The 24,746-nt window shown below is 39.7% G+C and overlaps 1 protein-coding gene across 3 annotated transcripts in view; it reads left to right on the plus strand.

Annotated features, from left to right (window-relative positions):
* The window catches only part of cadm1a (cell adhesion molecule 1a), a 501,479-nt gene that overhangs the window by 378,631 nt on the left and 98,102 nt on the right, over positions 1-24,746 (plus strand). For all 3 annotated transcript variants that reach the window (XM_080866462.1, XM_080866464.1, XM_080866463.1), the window contains 2 exons: positions 16,066-16,218; positions 17,725-17,862. In XM_080866462.1, the coding sequence (XP_080722588.1) occupies positions 16,066-16,218; positions 17,725-17,862 (291 nt within the window). The remainder of the gene's footprint in view (positions 1-16,065; positions 16,219-17,724; positions 17,863-24,746) is intronic.

Here is a 24,746-nt window from a genome sequence, read left to right on the forward strand (position 1 = left end):
CTAAAGATGTTTCAAGAGTAGCATAAGAATGCTTGGTATTTAACTCAGGCTAATCTTCAGTAGTTTAGTTCTGTGCAGAGTAAAACATACGACCCTTTAGTACAGACTGTTGTTAGCATCTAGCGTTTGCACAGATGGTGATATTTCAATGAAACAATGACATTTTTATTATGTGAGTGCTGCTGTGCTCCATTCGAAGTCAGCAGTAGTAAAAACACAGCTGGCAGGTTTCTGCTCAAACTGACTTATGTTTTATAGGAAAATATACATTGGCAACAGCTAATATCACACCTGAATTGGGACTTTTCAGCTCATCGAAAGGCTGTTATCAATTATCAGTTCCACACATAAAAGAAGACAGCGTGCTCTACGTTTTAGCCAGGCTGTTATCCATTCACTGTAATGAGTGATAAACATGCAATGCCATGATTATGTAGGAAAGCTAAATCTGGTGGCAAATGTTGGCGTAAGATAGCGACTGTGACTTTATAAGATCTGCTTAAATAATGTATGTTTTTTCTCCTTTGTGCCTCAACCTATCTAAACTGTTAAAAAGATTAAAAAGAAAAGCCAAAAAAGTCACGTTAGAGCATTAGGCTATTGCCACTTCTCTGCCGCCTCTCTCTTCTCCCAGTGCAGAATTGTGTTGCCGTTTTAACCTTGAAGCACGTTGTCCTTTTCTTTGGTTCAGCGGGGCAGAATGACTGATGCTGAATGAGGTAATAACTACTAGGAGCCAGAGGAGGCCACTTATGGGTGATATCTGGGCCTGATAACAACTGGAAACTGCCATTCAGGTGGCTGATAAGATTTTAAATAGGTGATCACTGTGCCAGCAAGACTTGGATATTGCACCATTTTTGCATTATCTTATGAGAACTTCACCATTGCCAGAAAGAAAATGCACACTCCTTTAATTGGCTTTTAAAATTAAGAATTATTCCAGAATTGCCACTGATATATTGATAATTAGGAGGTCTGCTAGGACCATTGGTGAATGTCTGGAGGGTAACCCTGTAATGCATGTCAAAATTTTCCTTCCATGTTAACCAGATTCACTATTTCTTAGACTAATTAAACAGACATCTTACCCCTACCATAAAACCTACTGTCACAAGTGCATATCTGTTTGGCTTGAGGAACAAAATCTAGTAATACATGTTGGGCTGCCTGTTCTTCCCTATTCTTTTCCCAAATGCTTATGTTCATGAATCTACTCATACATGCTTCCATTACCACTCACTAAGGCAAAGACAGTATGTTCTACTTCAAATATACACCTACCCAGCTACTTGTATAAAAGGGCTAAGAAGGGCGTTCACACACACACACAGCCTTGTTCTCCCGTGGAGGATCGGTACAGTTGCAGCTTCTTGAGCAGTGGATGATTTTTCCACTGGAGGCTTGCAAAGTTCAAGGTAGAAGGCTTTTGTGACAGCAGCTTAACAAGCCAGGTGAAAGTACAAAAATAAACCCAGAATACCCCTATGCAGCTAAATTGTATTGTAAAGCTGGAGTGTTGGATATATACATAAAAAAGATATACGTATATACATAAATATTTTTTAAAAAATACACTTGCAATATGTTAGCCAGGTAACAAAATTAATACTTAATGAAAAGTCAAGTACCGTGCTTCATTAATGCATTGAGTGTTGACTAATCTCAGTGTATAATTTCCAGCACCAGCTCTACTTAACACAGTAAATGATATACTTTAACTCAAACTATTTGTATGTATTCCAAGAATGAACTAGAGAAAGAGGAATCAAGCCTATTATGTGTTACCTTACTGTTACTCTTACATAACATAAATACAGATTACCATTACTGTTTGTTTCTTTTTATTTTAGAGTCCAAAACAACACCTTTGAGTTCTTTTTAGGTGGAAGCAAGAGTAACAAAACCCCTCCAGTAAAATGCAGCTGAGAGGTGAAGTCTGCGAGAAATGGCAACACTTCACAGATTTTTCAGCAGAACTCGTGTCAGTTATGACCAGGAGGATCAATTCAGTCCTTATGCAGAAAGGTGGACATACAGAATTGGAGGAAATCAGTTCAATGAAATGTACTGTAACTTTATTTGCAGATGGATCTTAAATATAAACTTTTCGTTATATTTAAATTACACATTCTGGTTTTTTTTTTCATTCTTCTTTAACGGGTAGATTTGTAACCATTTAGCACATTAGTGATACTGACCCATGTGATACGCAGTTTTGTTTGGTGTGCTAAAAATATACAGTAGAAAGCTACATTCGGCTGCTCCTTTATTCACAAGGGGTCATCGCAACAGGCAGCTCGGCTTGTTTGATTTTCTTCTTATGCCTGAGGCCCTTCCTGACACAACCCCAAAGGGATTTGTGTCTTTTCCCGGGATAAAACCAGGGAGCTTTTGCTCATTAGGCAGACGTGTACGCTACAGTATAGAGCCTCTTCTGAGCACATGCAGTACAACTGACAAATAACTATGTATACAGATACCACTGTTCATCTCAGTCCAAACTAATAACCTTGTTATTTCAACCCAGTCTAATTCCTAGAGAATCAGATACTGCTGTTTGTAAAAGATGTCCTTCAGTTGACAGTAAGACCTCGCTCTGCTTCAGAATGGTCAACATTTGCTTAAGACGTGACAGCCCAGCCCTAACCCTGACTCTAGTTCTAGGCAAGTTCTAGTTCGAGTCTTGGCAATCAGGGATAAAATCCTAAACAAAAACGATTTTTTTCACACAAAAAGTCAGTTTTGCTTCTTTTCTCCAAAATACAGGTTAGTGTTGCCAGGGTTAAGAAAAAGTAACTCATTATATTAATCTTTGACAGAAATACATTTAGAGTGTTAATTTCAAGGAGACACAGATGGATGGAGTCCAGCCGAGACGAGCTGCCTCACAAGTCTTTCAACACTGAAATTTTTTAAACAGCTCTTCACAAAGTGCATCTGTCTTCAAATATGAGGAGATCATTATACGTGCATTGCTGTCTTTCTCTTAGAATGAACATGTTGCAAGGTGGGTTTCTTTCTAGACACGAGAGACTGAATAATTTGGGGCATTCCCAAAAAAATCTGTTTACAATATTGATACTCCACATTTTAAGTGAGGCTGGTGCGGTAATTTCAGCCAGTTTTCCCATTAAGTGGTTAAAGAAATAAAAAAAATAAATGAAATGTATAATTAAGCTAGTCATTTACAAGACCAGGTACAGGTACATCTGAAGGGTTGTCTTTGCATTTGGAACATTTTGCTGTGAACAGACAAGTGCAGCCAAAGGAGCTCTTTGACCACATGTGAAACAAGCCACCCTTAAGCTGTGAAAAGAGAAAAATCTATCCAAGATACTGATACAAATGTAGGATAGGCAAAATCTACAGTTTAGTAAATCCTGAGAAAGAAAGAAAGAAAGAAAGAAAGAAAGAAAGAAAGAAAGAAAGAAAGAAAGAAAGAAAGAAAGAAAGAAAGAAAGTGCTGATGAACTCATTAAAGCAAAAAGAACTGGACGTCCTCGGAAGACAACAATGGTGGATGATCGCAGATTTATTTCCATGATGAAGTGAAATCCCTTAAAAGCAGCCAACCAAGTGAACAACACTGTCCAGGAGGGTAGACGTATCAATACCCCAGTCTACCATAAAGAGAAGACTGCATGAAAGTAAATAGAGAGGGTTCACTGCACAATGCGAGCCACTCATAAGGCTCAAGAATAGAAACGTTAGATTGGACTTGCTGCTGGCTTTTTTAGATGGATGTTTTTAGCACTGTTCTGGAAAAACATTCTTTGGACAGAAGAAACCAACATCTACCAGAATGATGGCAAGAAAAAAAGTACGGAGAAGCTGTGGAACAGCTCATGATCCAAAACATACCGCATCATGTGTAAAACACATGCAATGGCTTGGGCGTGCATGGCTGGGACACTAGTGTTTATTGATGATGGGACTCAGGACAGAAGCAGCCGACTGAAGTCGGAGGTGTTCAGAGACATACTGTCTGTTCAAATCCTGCTACATGCAGATAGACAATGACCCAAAAACATACAGCCAAAGCAACCCAGGATCTTATCAAAGCAAAGAAGTGGAATAATCTTGAATGGTCACCTGTTGGTCACCTGATCTTAACCCAACTGAGCATGCATTTCACTTGTTGAAGATTAAACTCTGGACGGAAAGGCCCACAAACAAACAGTAACTAAAAGCCACTGCAGTAAAGGCCTGTCAGAGCATTACAAAGGAGGAAACCCAGCATCTGGTAATGTCCATGCGTTCAAGACTTCAGGCTGTCATTGGCAGTAAAGGGTTTTCAGCTAAGTATTAGAAATTAACATTTTATTTTCAGTTATTTCATTTATCCAATTACTTTTGAGCGCCTCAAATGAAGGGATTGTGTTTAAAAAATGCTCACAATTTAACCCACTTAATTAAAGCTGAAAGTCTGCCATTCAACTTATTTCATTTAAAAAAAATTGTGCTAATGTACAGAACCAAAATGATTAAAAAAAAGGTGTCTCTATCCAAATATTAATGGACCAAACTGTGTTTCTTTTTTGTTAATAATAAACATAATGTTTCAATCTTTAGGTATGCTAGCAAATAACTGCCGGCTAAGTATTTAACTTTTTAGCATAAATAAAACTGTGGTTTGTGTAAACAGATATAAAGAAGAGTGTTATAAACGGGAACAGAGCTGGAATTTTTAGCTTGATGGGAAGAAATATTTTAGTGCCACTGAAAAGCAGCGTCCTCTAAAAGCAGACGTTACTAAAGTTCTTTACATCAGCGCCACGGACCGGTTTGTGCCCGACAATATTTTCACGGACCGGCCTTTAAGGTGTCGCGGATAAATATAACAACATAAAACTAGTACCGGTAACGAAAAAAATACGATTTATTCATAACACACGTGAAAAGACCCAGGAAAACCGAGTTAACGATAAAACGATAACAAAATAACGCTAAAAACCATGAAAACCATACATTTCACACCCGAGTCTCACTCTCGCGGCCTGGTACCAAATGACTCACGGACCGGTACCGGTCCGTGGCCCGGGGGTTGGGGACCGCTGCTTTACATGATTTTGAGGTAAAGAAAAGACGATACCAATGAATTTAAAAGCATAAGTATATTAGTAAACTGAAAATAAGAATAAGGTCAGCGGCGTCACAGCGAGACTATGACTGTTAACAATGACTGAAGTAATAGACTGGATTTAGGTGGTGACAAAAGCTAGAAAGCATGGACTTCACCTCCTAGAGTGGTGAGGAGGCTGGGTATAAGAGTGTAATTACCCCCGCCCCACCCCGTCTCGCCCACTCTGACACCCAATAATAAAACTTTGATGTGCTCCTCTCAAAAAGTAGCAGCAGCCACTAATCACAATTGATTGCAGCCACTTAGGCGAGGCACACTCATCATCTCCCGCTCTCTCTGGATGGGAGTCATCCTCGGCAAAGGCTGGAGAAGAAAAACTATTCAAATGAAATGCAGCAAAAGAATGAAGATTAATCAAGAGAGGGGAAAGAAAAAGCAAGATGAATTAAAATCACGCAGTCAGCAGAGGTGAAGAGGGGAGAAAGAGGCGGCAGAAGATATGTACAGCCCAGTCTTCTACTGCTTTGTATTAAAGTTTCTTTAAGTCTCATCCACTCTAATTTTATCTTTGCATTGAAGCGTAGCAGAAAGCAGAGAACACGGCTGCGTGAGGGATGACCTTTTACAGACTTTTTTCACTTTTCCCCTATTTGAATATAATTTGCTGGTTGTTTGTAATAAATATAAAACATGAATTTTTTACGTTTTAATAACTGAAGATAACCATCTCAAAAGCTAGTGTCATGGTTCAGTTGTTAACAATGTAAATGCACATATTAGCAATTCTTTGCCTATGGCTGTTTATGTTTCTGTACATGCAAGTAGACAATAGAGATATAGCAGCAAAACAGACTCTGAGGTCACCAGAGTCCATTCATCACTTTACACTGTAGGTGTCACAATATGAGGAGTGCAAGATGCAGGACTCAGGAGGCCAACTCTCATCCACAAAGGTTGAGCCTTTAATCTAGGCCAGGGGTGGCCAACCCGCGGCTCTCGAGCCGCATGCGGCTCTTTGCCTGGTTTCATGCGGCTCTTACGTTCATATCAAAGTTTATGTTTGTGTTTTGATTTTTTTTATGTTGTTGTTTTAAAATGTGCGCGTTCGCTTCGCTTGAGTTCAATACGGTATTTTCATCAAATGCGCATGTGTGTGAGATGAAAATACCGCAAAGTTTCCCAGTAGGAGCAAGTTCGCCCTTAAAATGGCAGGAAAAAAATGCACAGCAAAAAGAAAATATGAAGATGAACACAGGACGTTTTTAACAGAGTGGGAGAGTTTATATTTTTTTGTTGAACGCAATGGTAAGCCATTCTGCCTTATATGTCAGACGTCATTAGCGCATTTCAAAGCTTCAAATCTTCAGCGCCACTTCAGCTCACTCCATGCTAACATCGACCAGGAATTTCCAAAAGGGACTGAACTTCGCAAGCACGAGTTGGCCACTTTGAAAAGTCAGGCAGAAAAGCAGATACAGTTTTTCCAAAAATTTACGAAGCGGTCAGAGACCATAACGCTCGCATCCTATCAGCTGGCTTGGAACATTGCACGGGCTAAAAAGCCATACAATGAAGGGGAGTTCGTTAAAAAATGCCTCAGTGATGTTGTTGGAATCTTGTCTCCTGAAAACGACAAATTAAAACGCATGGTATCAGACGTCCAACTGTCCCGCCACACTGTTGAACACAGAATATCGGACATTAACACGGCTATTGAATCACAGTTGCACTCTGACCTTCAAGCATGTGAGTATTTTAGTGTCGCATTGGATGAGAGTTGTGATATACAAGACAAGCCTCAGTTGGCAATATTTGCACGGTCTGTTTCAAACGATTGTGTGATCAAAGAAGAACTCCTGGATATTGTGCCATTAAAAGACAGAACCCGTGGCATAGATGTGAAAGAAACCATGATGGCTGCATTTGAAAAAGCAAATCTGCCCATAACGAAATTAACTGCAATAGCCACGGATGGAGCACCAGCCATGATGGGATCTGTGAACGGGCTTGTGGGGCTGTGCAAAGCTGACCAAACTATTCCTGACTTTTGGAATTTCCACTGCATCATCCACATGGAGCAACTCGTGTCTAAATCATTGAATTTAGATAACGTCATGAAGCCTGTGATGGAAATCGTCAACTATATCCGCACACATGCGCTTAACCACAGGCAATTCAAGAATCTCATCGCTGAGCTGGACCAAGGGCTTCCAGGTGACCTGCCGCTGCACTGCACTGTGAGGTGGCTGTCAAAAGGCCAGGTACTCTCTCGCTTCTTTGAGCTTTTGGATGCCGTGAAACTGTTTATGGAAAAGAAGGACAAGGACTATCCCGAGCTCTCGGACCTCAAGTGGATTATGGATCTGGCCTTTTTGGTCGACATGCTGTGTCACTTGGACAGACTGAACCTGACCCTGCAGGGTAAGTTAAAAATGCTCCCTGACCTAGTGCAAAGTGTGTTTGCGTTTGTCAACAAACTGAAGCTGTTCAAGACACATATTCAAAAGGGAGATTTAACGCATTTTCCCACTCTGCTAAAAGCCAGCGGGCAAGTCGCCAGTGCTGCCCTGAGTAAGCAAAGAGCCAGATATGCAACGCTGATTGAAAACTTGCACGAAAGCTTCGTGACCCGGTTCCATGATCTACAATTGAAAAGGCCACAGATTACGTTCCTCGTTGACCCATTTAATGCAGAGACCGGCTGTTTGAAAGTCCCGCTAGTCACAGATGAAGCTGCGGCTGAGTTGGAGATGATCGATCTTTGTGAAGAGGACCAATTGAAACCTGCTTTAAGGGAAGGGACCATTGAGTTCTGGAAAAGTGTGCCAATGGAAAAATACCCCAATGTCAAACGGGCTGCGCTTAAGATACTGTCAATGTTTGGGTCAACATACGTCTGCGAGTCTGTGTTTTCTACCCTAAAACATGTGAAATCAAAGCATCGATCTGTTCTGACTGACACACATGTGAAAGAATTGCTTCGAGTGACAACAACGGAATACAAGCCAGATTTAAAGAGGATTGTTCAAGGCAAGGAATGCCAGAAGTCCCACTAAACAACATGCATTATAAAAGTAAATGCTATTGTAGATTATTATATTTTTGTTTGTGGACTTGGTTGAACTGAGAGTTTGTGTGTGTGAGACAGTGCACACAATGTTCATTGTTGAAAATGACTGGCCTGTGGTTTTAGTACTGTAGGAGTCCATTTCTGTCATTATCATGTTGGTGTGTGACATTTACAATAAATCTGGCTGAGCAGAGGTGTGTGTGTGTGTGTGTGTGTGTGTGTGTGTGTGTGTGTGTGTGTGTGTGTGAGTGTGAGAGAGAGAGAGAGAGAGAGAGAGGGAGGAAAGGATGGGTGATGTTCATGTGTGCCCATGCGTATGATGTGGCTCTTTGCGGTAACACAGTAAAAAAAAAGTGGCTCTTGGTCTCTGACTGGTTGGCCACCCCTGATCTAGGCTATAGCAGAAAGTCCAAAATAACAAAGTCCAGAAGGTGAATAAACAATAATTCAAAAAGGAGCGAGGAATAACGCAGGGCTGGAAACAGGGAACAAACACTGTGCACAGACACTGTGACAAAGAGTAAGGAGAAGAGGGCTGATTAGATGTAATGCCCAACGGGAGGGTAATGAGACACAGGAGAGAGTAATCACACACAGGTGAAGACAATCCGGGGAGACTCACAGCAAACCTTCAAAATAAAGCAAAAATGAAAAGTTGGATACAGGCATGATGTATGTAAACAATCCAACAGGAAATACACTGAATATGAGTCAAGGAAACACTGAAGGACAAACACAATCATAGATAGACATGGAGGGAACTTGAGCTACTACTAACAGATACCAAACCATGGACCAAAACACAGGATGCAAAGTGGAACTCGTCATTAGAATAACTGTAAGGTAAAACAGAAATCAAAGGCTCAAGTATGTCACAGCAAATGAAGCTTGCGGTCTATTAGAACACAGAAATCAAAGCAGGAACCCAAAAATACAACAAACACAGAAATAAGAACTATAAAATCTTGCAGTAATCATAAAACCTCTGCAGAATCCCAGCTCAAATTACTCACCAGCAAATTCAAAACCAGAAAACAAGACAGATCCAAAGAATATCACAGCAGGGGTCTTAGGTCAGACCATTCCTCAGCTTACCGATTCTTCTGATTGTACAAGAAGCTTGCCTTTAAATGTATATTCATCCCTGCATAGAAAAAGGGCAGGTTTGTGATCAGTATCCAGAACAAAATCTACTGAAAATCCCTGCCTGGTGTTTCAGCCTGAAAACAAAACCCCAGAAAAGCGTCAGTGGTTAGCTTCATCACATGCATATGTTTTCTTGAAAAGTCAACTTTTGTGGCAACAACAGTTAAGACGATGACGCATTGTAAAAACATTCGAAATCCCTTCCCATATGTCCTTGAATAACATCAAGTTCTCCATCACCATCAGCGTATGAGAGGCATTTGAAAGGCACTTTGTCTTGTTCAGGTTAAAATAAGTGCTAAATGTACTGTGCATGTATGGCACAGTACATTTAGCACTTAGAAAGCATAAGTGCTGAATGGTAATATGAGTTTCAGCAGTATGGGGTCTTATACGGACATTATGAAACAAGCTCAGACTTTTTCAACTCTATCTTCCAGTACTCGTGTTCCACATGTAGGTTGAAAGTTATTCTAATTATTCCTCCTCTGCACGGCGTCCACGAAGCAAAGCCTGTGTCTGCACCGTAAAAGATGACGACAAAATCCAAAGTACAGCTGAAGAGTGGTGTTTTGCTTCGCTATGTGGTGGGGAGTTACAAAAGCGTTTTTAAATAGCAGTTTGGAGAAGAGTGATTTCGGGGGCGACCTATCAATTTGGCTCCCTCAAAGACTGCTCAGTTCACCTACCTATAAATCTATCAATTTTGCCTTTACATTGCACCGATGCAGCATTGTTTATTGCTTTAGCACTCACCATTTACACTGCTCTTTCTTTTTACTAGTTTCCCTTTATGCGGAGTGGAGAGGGGATCCCACTAACAGTAATGTAAACATGATCTCTAATGAGAAGTGGTGCTATGAGGTTTCTGGTTACTTCTTGTTGTTAGTTTGTACACCAAGTGATATCCGTCATTTGGAATTGAGGAGACTGGTTGCGTGCAGGAAAGATTTAACTCCTTATTAGGTTTAAAAAACACCAAAAACATATACTTTAAAGATATACCAATTTTTTTTTCGAAAGAAAGCCAGATGTGAAATGGAGGTCAGAGGTCAAATGTGACATGATATTTGGGTTTCACTAAATGTGATATTTAGAATCCCCATATACCAGGATCATTTACTAATTATTGCCTTTATAAAGAAAGTCAGTAGAGTTTTAAGCATAGTTTTAAAGATAAAATGTGTTTTATTCAAGTTTGATCTGATTTGACCGCAAAGAAGAGGTCAAAGGTCAATTGTGGCATGATATTTTAAATACACATATATGGTATTTTCTATGTGTTGACAGTACACATCATGCTTGTAGGAGTCATAGTTTCTAAGCAATAAGGCTTTTTGTCCATTTTCACCCATTAAGTTGACCTTGAAGACATCGGTGCATGTGAGCCATTTTTGTCCCGGGTCATTCGACAGTGTTTTGCATTTTCCTGTGTTTGTGTCATTTTGTATTTGTATTATGATTTATGTATAAGTTCACTTTGTTAGTCTTAAGTTTATTCTATATTCTAGTTATCCTGTTTAGTTCCTTGGTTATTTAGCAGTTTCCCCCTTGTGTCTTTGCCCTCTGTGTGTCGGTGCTGTGAGCTCATGTGCATCGTTCCCCCCCCTTGTGTTTTATTCCGTCTTGTTTATCTACGTTCCCCAGCTCGTCGTGTCCTCTCTCTCCCTCCAGTCTGCGTCTCTGTGTACTTCCTGTTTTACTCTGATAGTCTCCCGTCAGTGTGTTTCATCTTGTGTTTGCTCTTCCACTGTCTCATCATGGTTATTCGTGTCAGCTGTGCTCCCCGTGTGTTCTCGCTTCCCTCATGATCCTTCTGTGTATTTATGTCCGCATCTCCCTCAGTTATGTGTCGTGTCCTCCCTCATAGCTGTGCGACTCTCCCTGTGTTTCCCCGTGTGAATGGTCATTAGAATTTCCCAGTTTAGTTTTGTACCGTTTTGCTTTTTTCCAGCAACAAAGCTGTGTTTTCTGAGTTCACATCCTGCTAAAAAAATCATTTTTTGATATGTGTCCATTAGAATGATGATGTACTTTATTTGTGTTCTTATAGCCTAAGTTTAGGGTCATCAGTGATGATTGACTGAAATTGGTACAAATATTTCACTCGTTTAGATTTCTAAATCTTGCCGGCTAATTGAACAGGATGTCAGTTTATACCAGAAGCCCCAACATATTGGCTGCCGTCCCCACAGGCCAAGTCAGAAGACAATAGCCTAGTTTTTCATATTGCTATAAAATAAACTTAAAGTGGTGACAACATACTAATGAATGGGATTCATTAAAGCCACCATGCTGTTAGTTAGCTCTAATTAGCATGCCCAGTGGCACTGCACTCAGTGGGAGGTGGAAAGTCAGCTTCCTCTTAAAGTCTCCTTGGCTAAACTTCAGGACAGCTCTACTGTACAATCTTATCACTGCTTTTAAATTAGCTCAATCACCATAAACTGCAAAAACAGATACATCAGATAATTTACAGCCTTTCAGGGTCTGGACAGACATCTCTTATCCAAAGACCTGACTATCAATTACCTTTGTCGGGCATCTGTGATGTCCCTGCTATGCTATCAGATATGATAGAACAAGAGAAGGAGAACGGGACAAAAAGAGCATGAAGATAAAAGGTCACTCTCTTTTCTGCCTGGTACACAAAGAAAAGTGAAATATGTATTCCAGTTTGCTGTGATGTTACAATAAAAGGACCGTCTGCAGCGTTTCTTGGCTTGCCTTGTCTTATGTTTTTTTTCCTGAAATGTACCACTGTGTTCAGTCCTGCTGTGTTAACCAGGCTGTTCTCCGTCATATGCCCTTGCATCTCTTTGAGCCTGCAGTATTGTTGTCCCAAACCTTGAGCATGGGGAGCTGTCCTTGCCAAAGTGCCTCCATTTTTCTTTTCATTATTTTTTAGAAAGTATTTATTCAGTTCATGCTTACACGGCAACGCCTTAGTTAGAAGTGACACATAAGAGGATTAAGAGATCTTTGAGAAATGCTTTTATGGAATGGATTATATCTGATTGGCACGGGTTTTTTAAATTGTTGACGCACCAGATTTTTCATTAATTTATGGATGTTTCAAAGTATCCACAGCATAAGATGTTTAGGGTTTTAGCTAAGCTTGGGTTGCTTGATGGTGCATTTCTGAACCCAGGCATATATGTTTATGGCTGGGTTTTATTGTGTCGTTGCAGGATATATAACATTTTCTGATGACGTGTTTTTGTTTCATGGCTAATTACTAGCACCTCTTATTTGGTCAGATGGATTGGTGTTGTGCTTTCTGACCCTCTTTCTACGATTTGAGCTACAGTTTGCAGCCAGTATAAAGATTGACAAAATTGATTTGTTTGCATTTTTTTCTCCCATGTCATACACGTGTAATCACAGAAAATAACATCACGTGTGGGTAAGACTGATCCATCTGAGCAGCCCCCCAACGAGTTTAACATTAACGTCCTAAGACCCGAACTCTTCCACGGCATGCATTTTTAATTTCTCTTTGATATTTGGGCTGATTGGGGCCTGATAAATGTAAAAACAACGAATTAGCAGATTTTTTCTTTTTTACCTAATTTTAGTTTCTAAGAAAAATGAGAGCCACTCTGTTGTCATTTGGACATTGAACTACTGCTCCTCCATACAGCAAAATCCAGGTTTATACTGATGATGTTGTGTTTTATATCCTCTTAAGATTTAACACTTCTTCAAATTCTATTTTGTTTTTTAGTGACCTCCAGAAACCTTTTTACAGGTTTTTTGGATTATTCTAAGCTCCTTTAACAAATAAATTGTTGTGTTTCCTCAGTGAGATACATTACAGTGCCATAAATATTTGCATGCTGGATTACACTGACTATCCTTCTCTTTGAAACACAAAACATTGGCTGTTAATACAAAAGTCGCTTCTTTAAAAAGGAAGAACATGTCTCGTCAGTAACAGTTTTGCTTATTAGAGCCTTTCCAGGTGTTTTTTTTCTTCTTTGCATCTCTGTATTGTAGCATGGGTGTGTTTGAATCTGGGAACATTTAATTCAATTAAATCATTAGGATTAGATGCTGACCTCTCATTTTAATGAGGGCTAACAAGGCGTTTGAATGAGCAACACTAATTAGGGGCACATTATTCATCTCCTAGAATAAGGGTTTCATTGTAGTTAGACAAAAGAAACTAATAGCTGCGCTAATGGAACCAAGCATATAAGTTGCCTGTTTTTTTTTTTTCTTTCTCTTTGGAAAAGGTGAGGAATATGTATTCAGATGAAATAAGAGCTTTTATGGAAAATAACTTTCTTGTATGCCACACTTTAACACAGCATCATTAAATCTTTTCTGGATTGTTTGCACTGCTTCTTAGCAATTTGTTGTAGTGTTGTGAGCAGGATTTTCTGGCAGAATAATCAAAGACTAAGAGAAGTACCGGGATAACAGCAGCATCTTAGTGATCTCTTGTTCAGATCATCCAACATCATGGCCAGCGTTTTTAGGCTTTCTTTTTCGGCCAAAGAAGAGCACAGATGCATATTTGGATGCAGATTTTTTTTCTAGTCAGCCTGGTGATATTATTTTAAATCTATCTGATGCAAATAATGATGCACAAAATCAGTTTTAGCCTCTTGCTTTTTGCATGTCTACAATGCCTCTCAGCTTTAAATCCTGATAACGTATGGCCGTGGAAGCCGTGTAAAATTATAATGGACCCCAGAGGTTCTTCTGTCTATTCATGTCTGTTTTGAGGTGTTTTGTGTCAGAAGTCTCCGTGTTTAATACTTTAAGCTGTTAGAAAAAAAGAGTGCCAGAGGATGAGTACACAGATCTAAGAGAGTGCAGAGTGCAGAGAACCTGGAGTTGCTGTCAGTCAGAGCAGAGTTTATCAGCACATCGAAGAGGGGATGGGTATGGGTAGGCTTTCATCTTAACCACATGTTGTCATTCTACATTAGAGCTGATAGAGTGTGCTTAGGTAGGTGGGCAAACAAGGTTAGGCAAGATGAAAGTGACTACAGATGAAGAAGAGACAGGATTTATGGAACTGCTCTCAATTGCTGTGTAGGCTCACTGAAGGACGGCCAAGGATGAGGCTTGTGTTAATGCAAACAACGCTGTTAACAGCCACAGTATGTGTGAACAAAACTGCATTTTGGATTGAATAGAAGCGAGTAACAAAGTGCTTTACAGAGTTGCACACTTAGCTCCGTGATTGATTGTTGACTAATTATATTGAGGGTTTTTTTTACCCATGTGAAAGCTCTTTGAGTACAGTTTGAGGTTGTGAAAACAACAATGGCTGGCTCGTATTTGTCCATATAAATAAATTCAAATTTCTAAAATATTTTTTTTTACCAGATTTACGCCTACTGCCTTAACAAAGGAAAAAGAAACAGAAAACGCCAAAGTCCTGTCGTTTTTATTACAGTATTGTTTTTGTAAAGTAAAATTAAAAATGAATGGCTTCTTTAATAATGTTTTTTTCTCATGCTTATGATGGACAAAAAGCTATAGAAAGTTAAAATAGTAAGTAGTCTTTCTCACTTGCTATTTGTCATAAGGAGCACACTTAAATTGTCATGTTTGAGTCTGTATTTAAAAACTGGAGGTATAAGTTGGAGATGGTGGTGCTAACAAAGCTGGAGGTGGCAGAATTTTATAGGCCCAGATTTTTGTTGGGAGTGACCCGAATGGAGAGCATTAGAATTTAGTATATCAGTGAAGCTGGATGAGTTTAAATACCTGGGGTCAACCATCTAAAGCGATGGACGATGCTCAAGAGAGGTGAGAAAGAGTGCAGGCAGAGTGGAGTGGGTGCAGATGAAAAGTAGCAAGAGTGAAAGGGAAGGTTTACAAGATGTTAGTGAGTCTTACTGTGATGTATGGTTTGGTGATGGCACAGGAGGTGAAGATGGAGAGCTGAAAGTCTAAAGATTGTCATTGGAGATTAGAAAGGAGTCCATCAGAAGCACAGCTCAGGTTGAGCAGTTTGGGAATAAAGTTAGAGAGGGGAAACAGAGATGATTTGAACATGTGCAGAGGAAGGATAGTGGATACACTGGAGAAAGGATGTTGGAGGTGGAGCTGCCAGGAAGGAGGAAAACAAGAAGAGCACAGAGTGGATGTAGTGAAGAAGGAGATGCAGAAGGTCGATGTAACACAAGAGGATGCTAGAGATAAAGTGAGGTGGAGGCAGATGGTCTGCTGTCGTGGCTCTTCACAGGAAGAAGTTACAGCTCTAGTGGAGTTGACCTAAGGCAGTGGACAGTTTGATGTATTTTGTGCTTTATACACAGATTCTTTTGAGGCCAAAAAGAAATAAAATGCACATTTTACATTATGATCTAATGTTGTTGTTTCTTTAATGAAATAACAGGATGTTTGTCTCACACCCTGCTCTATTGGATGCTGCAAATCCTTTTTTTAACATGTAACAATAATCACGAGCTAATAATATGTCTCATTATTAGCTATAAGCCTCATTTGAAGACTACTGGTCAAATCACACTTAAAGGAGTATGGGATCACATACCTTTATAATACTAAATCCTGAATAATGACAAACAGCAGCATGAATGCAACTTCCCTTTTAAATTGCATGAACAATACTAACTTCATAAAGTCATATAAAGCAGACGTCTACATTTTTGAATATACTATAATAATAATAATATAAAGTGGTGTGTGTGTGTGTGTGTGTGTGTGTGTGTGTGTGTGTGTGTGTGTGTGTGTGTGTGTGTGTGTGTGTGTGTGTGTGTGTGTGTTTTTTCTCTTTCAGCACTGAAAGACTCTCGCTTTCAGCTCGTGAACTTCTCAGACAACGAGCTGCGGGTGTCACTGTCTAATGTCTCGCTGTCAGACGAGGGTCGATATGTTTGCCAGCTGTACACAGACCCCCCGCAGGAGGCCTACGCTGAAATCACAGTGCTAAGTAACAAAGCGGACAAACATATACATACATGTGCAGACAAACGCTCAGTGTTATTGTTAGAATTAAGTGAGTTAAACAGCAATTAGTCTACACAAGGTCTTAACACATTAATGTATTTGTATAGATGTGTGAGATGTGAGATTGTTTTAGGCTTTTTATGGTGAGCTTAGTGAGAAAGGTGTTCAAATAATAAACAAAATATAACTTTTTCAATAATATTTTCACAGTTTTCCTTAAATTTAGAGACTAGCCCAACTTTATAAGTAGGCATACCTTTACTAGGATATTTTGGAAACAAATCTTGGGACTTTTAACTATAACTGAACAATATTGCTCTATAAATGCTGTTGTGATAATAGCTGATAAATATGAACATAATAATATGACATCAACATGCATTTTTTAAACTTTGTGTTTATTGTTTTATGTTTTCAGTGTTTCAAGTTTGTGATTGTCAGATTTTTAAAATATTTGTCATCTGTAACTGTAAAAACACTTAGTGGCCACTTCATTAGATACACCTTGCTAGTACTGTGTTGGACCCATTTTGCCTTCAGAGCCGTCTTAATTATTCAGTGGTGGAAACACTCCTCAGCAACTTTGTTCCATATTGTCATGATAGCATCGCACAGTTGCTGTCGTTTCCATGATGTAAATCTCCTGCTCCACCTCACCTCAGCCGTGCTCTGTTGGACTGAGATCTACTGACTGTGGAGGAAACATGAGTTGATTTGAATTTAGTGACACGGCGTGTTATTCTGGTAGAAGCAGCCATCAGCAGCCATCAGAAAATGGGCACACTATGGTCATAAAGGCGTGGACATGGAACAGCAACAGTACTTAGGTAGGCTGTGGTGTTTAAATGATGGTCAGCTGGCCCTAAAGGACCCCTAGTGTGCCATCCAGTGTGTCTGCTGCTGTAGCCCATCTGCTACAGGTGGTTGCTACGAGTAAGTGGTTGTTTGAGTTACGTTTGCTTTCCTGTCAGCTTGAAGCAATCTGGCCGTTGTCCTCTGACCTATGACAACAAAATGGCCCAGAGAACTGCCACTCGCTGGATATTTGATCTTTTACGAACCATTCTCTGGTTCCCTTGGAGGTCGTTGTGCAGAGAAATTCCAGTAAATCTGGTAGATTTTAAAACACCAGCAACCATGCCATGCTGATGTTTGCTTTGGACCTCAGCAGGTTATTCCAATCATGTCTACATGCCTAAATGCTGTCGTGTGATTGGCTGGCTATTAGTTGAACAGTTGTATCTAATAAAGTGGCTGGTGAGTATATATTGAATAAATAACTGCAAAATATGAGTTATTTAAACGACATCCAACATGTTCACAGTATTGCAAATGATAATTCCTGAATTAGATTTTTGCACTTTTCTAATTCTAATTTTAAAAGAAAAGCCTTCTAATATCAGTCCTGTTTTCTTCTTAGCTTGTGGTTTTTAGGGTGTACTGCATTGCCTCAGTGTTTACACAGTTCTGTTTGTGTGTCCTGTCATAGTTCCTCCAGGTAACCCCATCATTGAGGCCCGGGATGAGGTCCTGAGCGAGGGCAACGAGACAGAGATGACCTGCACTGCCATGAGCAGTAAGCCTGCTGCCATCATCAGATGGATGAAAGGAGATAAAGAGCTTCCAGGTACTCTAGGCACTGTACACTGACTTTGAGAAAATCCCATCCAACAGTCAAGACCTTTCCTCTCTTACAGTTTTTCTCAGTCGCTTTGGGGCTTTTCTCACATCACTATTAACATTTCCACAGTAGTTTGTTTATTTCTCAAAACAATTAGTGCAAACTGCTAAACCTAGTGGATAACCTGCAAAAGCAGGTCACTTGCTCAAAATTGATAATCCAGTATTCATGTCAAGGAAACTGTCAGTGTCATCAAAATGAGAAGTCTTGACACCATCTTGATGAACAAGATAATCAAATGGCTTTGTAATGTTTTCATTATGACAGTGTACAGTATTCTCTCAGTGTCTTCCAGTGCAAAAAAAGGTCAGAACTCGGTGACACGTCCTGAAAATGCTCAAGACAGCACTATACACTTTTTGCACAGCCATGTACAGTAAAATCTACAGTAAAGTTAAACATTCCTGTAGTTATGGAAGTAAATGAGTACAAGACACTGAATACGTATGTTTCACATTTTTACTGTGTAGGATGTTTGTAATTCTACAACATTGTGCAAAAGAAAAATACTCTACAGTCACATATTTAGAATAAACATGAGAAACACCCTTTTGGTAGAGCGGTGCACAATGTGAACAATATAACAGTACATATTGTAACTGAACATACGTAAATCATTCTGGCACATTCAGACGTCCCTGTCTGTCTGGTCACATATTCTCATCTACATCACAACGGATATCATCCCTTGCAATGCAGCGAGGAAAGTATCTCCTGGAGTGGCGAATCCACCCTCTGCATGACTCTGCTGTGATGTCGTCACATGCTGCATCCATGGCTGCCAGCAGGGCCATTTGTGCATGTGAATAAACCTTCCACCTCCAGGCAGACAAAAACTCCTCTATCGGATTAAGGAATGGGGAGTAGGGAGGGAGATATTCAACAGGCATTCTGTCATGTGCTGCAAACCACTGTCTGACCAGATGTGAGTAGTGAAAAGGGACATTATCCCAAACAACAACATACTTGTTGAGTTGACCTCCACCCCTGTCATTCTCAGGGACTATGGCATGAGAGAAATTGTTCAATTTCGGGGACAGGAAAAAATAATGACAAAAAGGTATAACATTTGCTTGACGGCATTTGAAAACTAGTTCAACAATTTTGTATGTAATGACTCAAGCAATGAAATAAAGACTATTGGTTTTATTGGGAACGACTATTTAGCATCCAAAAGTATAGTTCATTTTGACTGACATGACATAAGCAAATGATAATGTTGTCGAGGGCAGAGAATTGTATGAAAGCAACTGATACATGTCCAAGAGCATTTGCAATTTGTTCAGAGGAAGGAGAAATTGCTACTATGATGTGCACAAATGACTAAAGGTTGTGGAGATTGCACTAATGCTTTTGAGAATTTTCATTTTGATCTGAGAAAAGCACCAAAGCGACTGAGAAAAACTGTAACACAAATAAATATATGTACAACTATCCATTAACTCATGTGTGTAAAAATAAATGAATAAATAAAAACACATTTTCTTTCAAACATCAAAATTTCAAAGATCATATTCATAATCCTGCCTATGTACCAACCAATTTTTAGAATTCAGACTAAACCCACAATTCTATTCACCTGTTAAAATCCAAATGAAGTTAAATAGCTTAAAATTTCCTTTTTGTCCTCTACAGAGCCGGCCTTTTTGTCATTATCCTTTAGAGAAAATAAGTGGCCACATATTTGGAAACCCCATCGTTTTGTATTTAGTGAGCAGCATACTGCAAGATTCTGTGAATACACAAACGAATAATTTGGATACATTGTTACATATCAGTATTTTTGCCCTCTTTATGTTTTAAAGAATTCACACATTTTATTTGGAATCATATTAAGCTAAGGTTTGGCTGAAACGTTTGCACAAGGTCAAAGCTAAAATCAGACCACAGCAAACATGTTCTTGACTTGCAGTACTCTGATCACATTTTTCTTTGACTTGAGTTCTTCATGGCAAAAAACAAGCTTTAAAAGCAGAAGCAAGATCAGTGAGTGATGGGTGAATATATTAATACTGCTACTGAAGCCAGGAGGACTGCACTGTTTGGCATTTAAGAAATGACTTGACAAATAGATTCTAAAAATTATTTTATTTTTATATAATTCCATTTATAGGCACACTTTTTCCTTTGAGCGCATATTAATGGTGTTACTTTTTAAATGGAGCTCTGCTGCGACTTTGAATAGATTCCATTAGAGCAATTTGCATTTGCAGTAATGGCTGAGGCCTGTTGGCATCCTGACAACCTGCATGCCTTCATCAAAGGTAGCTGCGCTTTAGAACTCGGTGCAGAGCTCAGGGGTTGAACAGGCCTCCTGCCAAGCAGCTCCACCTCAGAGCCCAGACAGCAAGCTTTGTAAAGACTTTGAAACAAAGGTCCGAATCAGAAGCTGTTCTAAAAGCCCGGAGCAGGTTCACCTCCGCACCGAGGCGCATAAAACCTTCAGTGGCCAGCTCAAATCGAAGAATGTTCCATTGTAACAAGATCAGGGATTGGCTTGCAGCTGGCTTCTAACATCACAAAAAGACTCATTATGTTCAGTATGGCAAGAACGGCAAATTCTTTAGGCATTGAATAGCCAGAGCCGATGGTCTTTTAGTCATTGATATCACAAAAGTTGCCATAAAAATGAACCTAAATTGTAATTTAAACTGTTTTTTCTGAACAGATGCACATACATTAAAATGTATTTCATGTGATATTATTGTTGAGAAATACAGTTAGCACCACCATGAATAGATTACAGTTTTCCTAAACTTACACATATTACTTAATGATATTTAAGAAATGCATTTATCCAGAAAGCACTGTTACTTAAGTGCATTAAAGTACAAAGACTAATGGTTTTTTCCAGCATACTTACTTTTGTAAATGGAGAAAGTGAAACTAGTGACCACTGTGGCTGTTAGTCACAGTGAAATACTGATTCAGGGTTTCCAGTAACTCATTTAAATAGGAGCTTGCCAGGCTCTGCATACAAAATCCATTCCCATTCAGCATTTTCTTTTTATTTAACACACTGTGCTGTGTCATTGTTTGCTTCCACCGAGTATTCCCAGCCTCTTTAACTGAGCTCTCAAACAATGCCCATTTGTTTGTTTTGTGGAATGACAGAAAAATTATTTGTGTAATGCTAAACGCCCTTCAACCCCGCAGACATGTTGTTTTCTCACACTTGTTGGGAATGGATTGACATTTACAGAATAGGGTCAGCACTCTGTGAAGCTCTACAACTGCTAGATACAATTTTTCGCAGTAGCACAAAATACAGGTGTACTTAATAGCTCACTTGTCACAACACTACGTTTGGAGCATGCTGTTTGCTTTTATCAATTTTTGCCATAGGTGAAAAGGTGCTACTAGCTGAAGCAGCCTCAACGGTTGCAAGTTCTCCCAGATAAACCATCCTTTATTATTGTACGTACAGGTGTGGTCAAAGTTTATATACACTCGTTATGAGCATGGGTGCCGTGGTAATTTTGGACTTTTTTTAACCCTTTTTTTTTACAGGATGGGATGATTGTGCAACATAAATCTTTAATGACTTTAAAAGCAAGAATTGGGTATACAAGTTGACTTTATTTTGGACTTTTTGTAATGCATACAAGATTACAAGTATAGATAGATAGATAGATAGACAGACAGACAGACAGACAGACAGACAGCCAGCCAGCCAGCCAGCCAGCCAGCCAGCCAGCCTCAGGTGCAGGCCGTGTGAAGATGCCCCTGATGCCATAACCAAGTGGCCAGCGTAGTATACAGAAACATCTGTGCCGAATATGCCCTGGAAGTCCTGAGGTCAAAATGGGAGACCGAGCTAAGATCCTGTGGGACTTCCAGATACAGACGGACAAACTGGTGGTGGCTAACCAACCGGACATAGTGGTGGTAGACAAACAGAAGAAGACGGCCGTAGTGATAGATGTAGCTGTTCCAAATGACAGCAACATCAGGAAGAAGGAACACGAGAAGCTCGAGAAATATCAAGGACTCAGAGAAGAGCTTGAGAAAATGTGGAGGGTGAAGATAACAGTGGTCCCAGTGGTAATCGGAGCGCTAGATGTGGTAACTCCCAAACTAGGCGAGTGGCTCCAGCAGATCCCGGGAACAACATCGGAGATCTCTGTCCAGAAGAGCGCAGTCCTGGGAACAGCTAATATACTACGCAGGACCCTCAAGCTCCCAGGCCTCTGGTAGAGGACCTGAGCTTGAAGGGCAGACTGCACGCAGGGGCGAGAGGGGAATATATAGACTCAAATATATAGATACATCCCCATTAATATCTGGTTAAATTCCCCTTAGCAAGTTGCACCTCAACCAGATGCTTCTGGCCAAGTGATTTACCACTCTTCTTGACAGAATCGATACCATCTGTCATATAAATGTAGTCCAAAAATTTTCTTTTGGGTTGATGTCGGGGCTTTGGGAAGGCTATTCCAACAGTTTAATGTCTGCCTGCTTTATCCATTCAAAACGTTTTGATGCATGTCTGAGGTCATTGTCTTGTTGGAACGCCCAGTTGTGTCCAAGTTTCAACTGTCTACCGTTTAATCTGAAGAATTTGGAGATAGTCCTCCTTAATTATTCTGTCCACTTTGTGCATTGTGCTAATACCACTGACAGAAAAACAGTCCCAGAGCATGATGATACCACCACCACCACCACCGTGCTTAACAGCTGGTACAATGTTCTTAGGTTAGAAAGGTTCATGTGTTCTCCTTATCATTGTGGCCAAATAGCTCAATCTTTGTCCCGATGACCATAAAATATTTCTCCAGAAGGCATTTAGTTCGTCTATGTTAGCAGCTGCCAATTTCAGTAAGGTCTGAAGTTGCTGATTCTGGAACCCAGGTTTCTTTCTCGGTTGGCAGCTTTTCAGTCCATGACAATGTGAAACCTGCTTCACTGTGGACAGTGATGCCGGTGTTCCACAAGTTTATGGTAGTTTATGTTTATCGTAGGCTTAAGTCTTGGTGGGTTTTTGGGTTGTTCTTGAACAATTTCCTCTAAAGTGTGACAGTTTTGGTCTCCTTCCACACCTTAGCAAAATGGTTACACATCCGAATAACTTGTAGCTACATGAAATGAACTGATGTTCCCGGAAACTGCACTTGCTTAGAAATGACTCCAAGAGAGATTTCTTGGTCTCTTCCTCTACAATTCTCCTTTTTAGTTCTCATTGTTCTGAGTGTTGGTCATCCCATCAGTGCTGTCAGACAAATTATTTTTATGCTGACAAACAGAAACTACCTGTTGTAGTCAATCATGGTCATAAATGAGAAGTTACTCAGTCTTGGCCTTGTCTAGTTAAAAGACACTGTAGAACCTTCAGCATCACTTCTTAAAAGATTCAATTGAGTGTATGTATATATTTGAACCTTCATCTATACTTTTCAAACTTGTTGTATGCTCTGCAATTATTCCACCCTGGAAGTTCAAAGAAATCTTTAAATGCCCAAAATTAAATCAAGATCTTTCTTTTTGTTTGTTTGTTTTGTTGATGCCACAAAGAATCATTCTGTAAATGAAACATGGGGTTGTTCTGCTGATGCTGGAACTATTTAAGACAAAGCAGTGCAAGAAAATGAAAGATGAGAAGAAAAAGAATGGCCCAGGGTGCTGGAGATATGGCACTAGAGTAGAATTACTTAAACTGCCTTTGGCTGTCCTTGCCTAGAAGACTTATTTCTAATTAAATGTCTCCGGAATTTAACATAATTACCTTAAAGGATAATCACACTCTCTTAAATATCATTTAAAGGTTGCAATTGTCATGCTTGCCAATTTAAATCCTACCATCTTTCCAAATATGCACAGACCTATTATCTCATCATTATCCTTTTCTTTATTCCTGCTCTTATCCTGCTTGTTTAGTGTTTTATTAACATATGCCCTGACACTAATATCTCCAGTTTTTTAAGCTTGCACAACAATGGAAATCGTAAGAAAAAGGGAATCCTAGCCGTGCAGGTCATTCCTCCCTGTTCATTTAAAACTAAGGAGAAGCAAGCAGATAGAAAAACAGTCAGCAGGGCACTTCATTGACTGACAGGGATCAGAGCAGCCATTAGCCTCAAGTGTTAAGAGACTACCACAGGGTGATTTCAATTACCCTGCTCTGCCCCAGTAGGAAGACTGGACAAATGGATAAAAGGATATTTTGGGAAAAGTAAGTGATGGAATTGGAGAGACATATATTCTATATAACATTGCATTGCTTCATTTCTTTTCCACAAGGATACTGTCAGACAGTAAACGTTCAAGAAATGAAGTATGTCCGTGCAGGGAAAGAGGACTACTTGAGTTTTACGGTTGAATCCGCAAAAAGTTAAAATACCTCTTCAGCTTTTATTTGACCTTCCACTGCCTTTCACTGGCATTCATCTCTGCTGCCACAGCTCCAACATTTATGTCTCTGTATGTTTTCAGTGTTTAACACAGGTGATATTCCTATACAGAGAACTCTTTACGTGTTAAGGGCTTTTATAGCTGAGAGAGAAGATTAATAAAAAATCCTTTATATTTATTAACTGCTGTCTTTAAATGACATTTAGATCGATAGTGAGCACGACTTTCAGTGGTATCTAGCGGCATTGTGGTTTCTTCTATATAACAGCCATAGCAAAGGGCACTGAGTTGTGAAACTGCTCTTGCTGGCCCAGTCACCTCAGCATTTAAAAATAGATCACCAGAGGCAAATTACTTCCATATAAATTTTTATTCATCAAGGCAGCATGGACAAACGTAAAATATACAGATTTGTGCCGCTAAGCTAACAAAGCATGACCTTGACAGTGCTGGTCTTTAGGGGCACGACTTCAAAACAGAGG

The sequence above is a fragment of the Rhamphochromis sp. 'chilingali' genome (assembly GCF_963969265.1).
Source record: "Rhamphochromis sp. 'chilingali' genome assembly, chromosome: 19".
Taxonomy (NCBI): Eukaryota; Metazoa; Chordata; class Actinopteri; order Cichliformes; family Cichlidae; genus Rhamphochromis; species Rhamphochromis sp. 'chilingali'.